Source organism: Pteronotus mesoamericanus, unplaced genomic scaffold (assembly GCF_021234165.1).
Source record: "Pteronotus mesoamericanus isolate MK-2021 breed Mesoamerican mustached bat unplaced genomic scaffold, CSHL_Meso_final contig_347, whole genome shotgun sequence".
NCBI classification, from domain to species: Eukaryota; Metazoa; Chordata; class Mammalia; order Chiroptera; family Mormoopidae; genus Pteronotus; species Pteronotus mesoamericanus.
The window spans coordinates 3,804,799-3,812,671 of record NW_026555137.1 but is presented as its reverse complement, the minus strand read 5'-3'; the positions used below and the strand labels follow the sequence as shown (position 1 = coordinate 3,812,671).

Below are 7,873 nucleotides of genomic sequence, written 5' to 3'. Positions count from 1 at the left end.
ATTCCAGTGTTACAACACGTCACATGAGAATAGTCCAAATTCTCGCTTTATCAAGGTCTCCGAATGCCAGTTTAATAAATCCATGTAGGAGGCCCAAAAAGCTGCTAGCTGTCTTCTGCAGGACTATCCCAAGATTCTTTGGTCCACACCAACCACAAAGCAAAAAGGCACACCACTTCTCTTAAAATCTATTTTCCTCCCTAAGTGTTCTCTTCCCAGCATCTAATAACCTGCCCCTATGACTCAGTAGAAACATCTAGGAAAATGCTCCTTTGGCACTTAGTATTGACTGAAGTACACTTCTGAACTGTTTCAAAAGTTCATCCTCACACAAGGCTGCACTATCCTAATTGCTGTTGAAGAGCTGTACCAAACGCAGGGCTTTTTTTATAGGCAGAGGGGCTGGGAGAAGGAAGAGTACAGCAGAGAGTTGGGGAGGTGGGGGTCTGTCGGGTGGACTCCCTCACCTGTGCTGACCAGATTCCACAAGGATTGGTTATCCTGCCATTCCTGGCAAGGCCGGAGCTGCGGTTAGGTTTGGGGTCAGGTCTCGGTCTGGTGACGCCAGTGTAGCACATATAACTCCATTTTGGACCTGTTGTCTCTTTCTTCACACAGCCCATAGGTAGGTACCTTTCTGTTCTTTGGAACAACTTAAGTCATTAAATGAATGATTAGGTTTCTCTGAAGTAAGTTTTGTTTTGTCCTACCAATTTAGTATCACTTCTTTGATTCCAGAAGTACAGTAAAGGCTTGTCCCAGTGTAGGACAAGGATGTGTCCCTGCCTGGTTCACAACTGCATCATGTGAGAGTCTTAGATTTGAAAGAGAAATCACACATCAGTCCTCACCACTAAAAGCTATGAAAGGTAAGGAGTTTAAATCCTTCTGAACAGTATACATAATAAAGGATCCCAAATTTGTAAAATTCACATATAAATTCCTAATAAAACACATCTCTCCTTGTCTTTTGATACAAGTTCATTCCTTCAGTTTTAAATATTTCTTTTGCTCAAAAACTGGCAATCAGGAAGATGAGGTTTCCAGAGAGATTTATTGTTCATTATTTTTACAACTTTTTCATGATGATTGATAACTCACATGTGTAAACATCCTGAAACACTGTCACTGAAATTCTTACTTTTTTTTTAAGTAACACTGATGAACCAATGGAAGCAACTTCCCTTCTTGGTGAAGCCTGTGGGTATCAGTGGCGCCTCCGATGAAAGTTCCATTGACAAATATTCTTGGCACCTGTTGGATAAAGGGGATCAGGTGTCACCCTGGTGTCAGGAGTAGAGAGCCATTCCTCACAATGATGACAGGTGCCCACAGTCTGGGTACTGTTACAGGCCAGCGGCCCCACTGAGTAAGCTCTTTCCCAAATCAGCAATTTCAACCTTTCCACTCCTTGGTTAGGGGGCAATTTTTAGTCTTCTTTTGGAGGGACATGAGACGCAGGTACTTGTCTAAGATCACAGTCATGGTAAGTGACAGAGCTGGGGTTTAAACATAGGACAAGTTGACTCTAAGCCCTTCCTGATCACTGTGCCGTATAAAAGGTAAAATACCACAGACTCTAGTTATTAATCATGTTTAAGTTTCTTACAGTTGTTTACTAAAGGGGAAGAGCACACTATACATTTCTTCCATGCACATATGAAGGAAAATGGCAGCATTGTATAATTTCTTCATAATGAATATTATGGAAAAATCCACAAATTTCAAGAATTTAAGCACATGAGCATGAGGCACAACTACTGGAGCAGCCACTGAAGATGGACCCCTGGTCTGTTCCGTCCAAGGGAGGGAGAGAGCTCCAGGAGGAACTTCAAGATTCATGGACAAGCATGACTCCCCCATGACTCCCCCATACCCTGCGGGTCCAGACAGACACACACACACACACACACACACACACACACACACACACAGCAATTATAATGATAAATTAACTCTGCTGATTCTAGTCTATGAACCTGGTTCCCAGATCTGTCATTTCTTCATCAATGTAAGATTCTAAGAGAATGCCTGTACCTCGTTTCCTAACACCAGGGTGGACCCCCCCGCCCCGTCCCGCCCAGGTCACCACCTGCTTGGCAGGAAAGCCCCACAGAGACTGGACTCACGGTTCTTTCTCCAGTCATTTTGTAAAGGGCATCTTGAAACTGGCTTCCATATTCAAGCATATCCAGTTCTACCACTTTGCAGTTAACATTCATGTCTTGGAAAAGTTTTTTTGCCATTGTACAGTAAGAACAAGATGTTTTTGAGAAAATCACCACACAATTGTTAGAAACTGTTTCCTGAAGTAAAACAAACAAAAAAATCATTTTAATGGCACACATTACCTTTTGGAAAGAAATAATGATACGATGGAAAGGGTATGAATTCTAGGGTCTCACAACTGATTCAGGGCTCAAACTAAGTCTCCATCATCTACTTTCTCTTCTGTAGCGTGAGGGTAAAGGTACTCATTTCAGAGCAAGAGTATTAGGAAAAAAGAATGTAACAGAAAGAGAGAGTTGGCATGGAGAAATAAGTAAGGTACAGAAGAAGGTAAGTAACTTACTCATTGTCTCAGCTACTCAGCAACACAGCTGGGATTTGAATCTAGGCAAGTCTGGTTCCATAGCCCAAGCACTTAACCTGTGTTGTTTTGCTTCTCAAATACTTAGTACGTGTTCAAGAGTGAACTCCTCACCTTCCACAATCTTCAGTGTTGAGGACTGATGGATGATTTCTCTTTAAATGTATGGCTTTCCCTGATCAGGCAGAAACAACTGCTAACCCCTCTCAACTTCTACTCCTTCCTGCATCTCTCCTTCATAGTAAAGAAAACTATCATTACTGTAGAAATAAGGTGTTCTTATACTGTTGCTGGAAAAGCTACTTCCAGAAATGCTAATCCAGTAGGTTGGAAGTAGAGTTTTTAAAAACCTTCCCAGATGGAATCAGCCTGGTTTGGAAAATACTCTCCAGGCCTTTGTCACACATACCCAAGACTTTGCGAGGCACCTGCATGGCCTATGAAATGTTTTGTTTCTTGTTTCTAAATATATGAAGGTCCAGGTCCTTCAAGAGATTCTGGATGGATAGGTGAGGACCCAGGCATCTGTCTACATTATTCTTACGTGGGTCATAGCAGCATCTTCAAGATCAAGGCCCAAGATCAGAAAGCAGAGTCCCCGGGCAATGATTCAGAAGTTAACAGCCACTCTCAGGTGTCAGACAGGTTCAGAGTCCCTCTCCAACTGCCTGCAAGTTGGTTTATTTTTATGCTTCCCCTTCTGCTTACTCTAGTATTTAGTGTAAAAGTCTTTCTCAGGAAGAGCCAGCCAGACCAGAGGGGCATTAATGAATCCACTTAATAGATGAGAAAACTGAGGCTGAGATGTTCACAATATTGGGATTTTATCTGGCCTGTCCCAACACCAAAGCCTCAGGACACAGGCACATGGAAACCATCCCTGAGAGGGGCGTGGGCAGCCTGGGAGCTTGCGGGCACTACCAACACTGAGGGAGAAACTCCAGACACAGCGGAACGCGACGACAGGACCAAACTTTCTGGAACTCTCCCTCTCACTTCTCCTCAATCCCTGCCTTGCTAAATAGTTCAAGATTTATATTCTTATTTTAAAAGAGGGACATCCCTCACAGGAGGTTCCTGACATTGCTGTCTCATCGACAGCTCCGAGTGAAAACTGTTTTAGCCAAATAAAGGCAGAAATGTTATGTGTATGGCAGTGGTTCGTGGTGAGAAACAAAGAAAAACATGCCTGTCTTGTAGGCTGCAAGCAAAGAAAAACATACAGACTAGAGAAATTTTCTAAGGTAGGATTAACTGGAGTTTGCAGTGGAAAGAAAGAGAGAGAGAGGAGAGAGAGAAAAGAAGAAAAAGGAAGGAAGGAAGAAAAGAAAGAAAGGAAGGAAGGAAGGAAGGAAGGAAAAAGAAAAGAAAAGACAACAGCTGAAAGCAGGGAACAGTATACCTGAGAAGTCTGTTAACAGAGTAATTACCGTGTACTAGGTTCTGAGTTAGGGAAGAAAGGTGTTTGTGCTACAGCTTTCCAAAATCGCAAGGCACCCCTGGCAAACGGCAGCGTGACCCGAGGCAGATATGAGGGAAAGAAGCCACCAAGCACAGACCCAACATGGAGGAAAAAAGGCTCCACTAATAAGTCTCATCAATTTTGACTACCAAATTATGTAGAGCTTTTTTGTCATATGGATTATTTTGACAGCAGATTTTAACATATACGTATATTAATTTAGTAATTCAGTCACTGAACTATGTCAAGTCTGGATACTGAATAAGCATATTCAATGTGTAAGACACAATGCTTTTTCTACACAGGACAGTGCTTCCCTGTCCCCACATGACTCACTTGGATCTGACTCATGGGAGTAGCTCCTGGCTTCCCCAAGGACGATGACATGCTGTTCCCCATCCTGAAAGGAATTGTTCAAGGTAGCACAGTTTATTAAACAGTAAAGATAATATATCAGATGAGATACATTTGAAAAAAACCTAATATGCAAAATATAAGTCCAAACTTATGAAACAGAAAAAAAAGGTTTTACTTATCAGTACAAAATTATTTGTATACTAAACCAAAAGGGCTTGTGTGCTTCTCTAATGAGCCTCATGCTCTTAATTACCTGATAAAATCACATTTACTGTGTTAAAGCCTGGCACCAAATTTCAAAGAATGTCCTAATAATTGGCTCATGACTTAACTACTGGTTAAAAAAATATATAGTTTCTGGGCCAGGTCCCCAGTTGGGGCGCAAATGAGAGGCAACATATCGATGTTTCTCTTGCACATCTATGTTTCTCTCCCTCTCTTTTTCCCTCCCTTCCCCTCTTTCAAAAAATAAATAAGTAAATTCTTTAAAATATATATATAGTTTCCACTTCCTTATTAAAATGTGCCAAAACTCCATCAACACTCTATGAAAGAGAACCTACAAAGATTCAAAGATTTTTACAGTTATCGAATTATAATGATATCTGAAATATGATATTAACTAATGTTACCTCAATAAATGTAACTTAAAAAATTAAAAAATGGAAAAAATACAATGCCTTTAAAAGTGAAAAAAAATTTAAGAAAATTAAGGTACCTTGGCCACAATAATCCATAGTCCCAAGTTTCTCAATCTGTAAATTGGGATCAGTATTCACTCCCACCTCAGAGGGTTTTGTGAAGGTTAAACAAATTGTTATACAGAAAGCAGAACAGTTCCTTCAACAAAGTAAATGTTCAGTAATGTTTGATGTTACTATTGTTATTTCCTAATTACAGAAACTCTCATTATCTCAGTATTTATCATCTGAAACCTAGCTGTTGGGAGATCGTAACACGAAGCATCTGTTTTAACAGGAAAATGTTCACTAAGAAATTGTCTAATATCATCAAGTCTCTCAGCCTATCCCCAGAACCTTTCCCTAGCCCCTTTCTTTCTTTTTTCCCCCCTTAAATTGTACTTATTAATTTTTAGAGAGAGAAGAAGAGGGGGAGAGAGAGACATCGATTTGTTTTTCCACTTATTGATGCATTCATTGGTTGATTCTTGGGGATATCAAACCTGCAACCTTGGCATATGAGGATGTTGCTCTAACCAGCTGAGCTACCTGTCCAGGGCCACTTACTCTTTGTTGATCAGCCAGGCCCTATAGCATGGTTGGAAAAATACCAAACATCACGAGGCAAACTAACTGCAGAGTGAAGTTACAAATCTTGTGAAAGGGTTATAAACTAATAGAGGCTTCAAAAAAATCACTAGAATATGTAGGGATTAAGAGTAAAATAATGAATTAAACCTTCAATAGTTCAGAAAATATTCTTATCATTATGTTGCAATACTCAAGATTTGATACAAAAATTTCTCCCTCCAAACACTTCATTCATTCATTGTGAGAGCACTTAAAATTTAAATGCTGTCAAATATAAAAGTAAGCTACTATTTAGTTTCCTCTTTTAAAAGGTACCCATCAAAACTTTTTTTTTCTGTATAGCATGAAACTTTAGAATTGTTTTAAGAATCCACTTTAAATGGCTTTTTACATATTATGCTTGGATGATGAGCATCTACATAGCCATAGTCAAAAACAGAAAACACTGCAAGGGAACATTGTAACATTAAAACTCCCCAATGCTTACAATCTATTGTTTCTTGCTTCCCAATAGTTTAGCAAGGAGACTTTTAAGACAAAAAGGGCCTGCCTGTGTGCTTATCTCAGAGAGGGGCTGGTAGAAGCAAGCTAAGGAGACTGCAGCCAACTTAGCTACAATTTTCACTATTGAGGCAGTTCTTTTGTCAGAGGTTTCCTTGGGTAGTAAAACCATGTGGAGGGTGCATCCTGAAATATCACGCCCTTCCCTGCCAAGTGAAAGAGTTTCTGGAAGGGAACTTGTTCCTTAATGCTAGTTGAGCGGTCAAAAGTTATCACCTATTAAGGAAAGGGACATAAGCAGTGCACAATAAACCTACTATGTGCTAAGTAAGCAAATTGCTAAATGTCCTAGAACATATAATCGGAAAAACACACCTTTAAGGGTCTCAAAGTTCAGCCACATAGACACGGGGGTGATCAGCAGCTTTCTAGCTTGGCACAGAAAGTTCAAGAGTTCCCAGGGTCTTGCAAAACTGGTAAAAGCTACCAGAACGAGAGGGTAGGAAGAGATCCCAGGCAGAGGGAGAGATGCAGCGGCCGCACAGTTGGGCGAGCTGGCGGGAGAGCTGCGACCGTGGGGTGGGCCAACGTCACCCCAGGGGGCGGGTCTCCCACACCAGCCCAGCGGCCGACGGGTATGAGGAGCTAGGCAGTTCAGAGAAAGCACTGTCCTCTGTGCAGCCAGAGGGGCCTCAACGTCAATGTCGCAGTCCTTATCCTCAAAGACGTGGCCACTTAGCAGGAAGCGCCCCCTTCACTTCCTGCAGCGTCAGCAAATACAAATGCACAATACACTATTACAATTTCAGATACACAGCAAATAATGTTTAGTCTGAGAATGTCCCGTGCAATATTTGGGATATACATAGGCTAAACAATTATTCGCTGTGTGCCTGAAATCCTAAATTATTAGGGCAGCTTGAATTCTATCTGGGAACCATGGAGGGCGGGGAGTTGCCCAAGAGCACACGGCTCAAGTATGTTGAGGCTTGTTTAGTTGCTCAGGTCACCATCCTCTCCGCGCCCTTTCGGAGCCCGGGCCGATGGGACGCCAGGTCCACTTGGCGCCGGGAGAAGAGATGCGAGGCCTCCGCGCCCCGCTGAGCCCTCCCTGCCGGCCTTGCCCACCGCGCCCTGTACCTCGAGGCCGCCCCGTCGAGCTGGCTGGCCAAGCCGCTCCCGCTTCGGGCGAGCCGCGTCCCCGCCAGAGCCGCGCGGCGTCCGATCATGGTCCGAGCGCGGGTCCGGGACCGCGGCAAACCGAGGAGATAGAACAGACCGCGGCCCCGGAGAGTCACCCTCCGCCGGCAGGCCCCGCCCCCACACGTCGGCCTCGCCCCCACACGCAACGCAAACGTCCGTGTCAGCCGACCACGCCCACGCGCAAAGGCCCCGCCCCCTTAGCCCCCGGGTACGCCCCGGCCGACAGGCCTCGCCTCTGCATCCCTGGTCCCGCCTCTCTGGGCTGCCAGCGCTGGTGCAGGTGTCAGGGTCTCGGCAGCGAGACTCCCCGCTTCCCGGTGGCCAGCGTGCGGCCGGCCCGGGAGCGCGGAATCCAGCCGAGTCTTTCCCACTTATAAGCAGCCGCCTGACTGCCCGCCCGCGTCTCACCTGTTGGTCTCCAGGTCTTGTCCAAGCCCCTGTTTCTTTCAAGGTTGGGGACGCTCGTAAAGGCTCACAGGCACCTATGGA

At 43.9% G+C, this 7,873-nt stretch overlaps 1 protein-coding gene across 1 annotated transcript; it reads right to left on the bottom strand.

The window, feature by feature from the left end:
• Positions 1-1,035: 1,035 nt before the first annotated feature.
• GLRX2 (glutaredoxin 2) lies at positions 1,036-7,510 on the bottom strand. The gene is made up of 4 exons (XM_054576580.1): positions 7,322-7,510; positions 4,389-4,452; positions 2,130-2,306; positions 1,036-1,254 (listed from the first exon to the last, which is right to left on the bottom strand). The coding sequence occupies exons 1-4, from the start codon at positions 7,408-7,410 to the stop codon at positions 1,138-1,140; spliced, it is 447 nt and encodes a 148-aa protein (XP_054432555.1). The 5' UTR covers positions 7,411-7,510; the 3' UTR covers positions 1,036-1,137.
• Between the last annotated feature and the right edge of the window lie 363 nt (positions 7,511-7,873).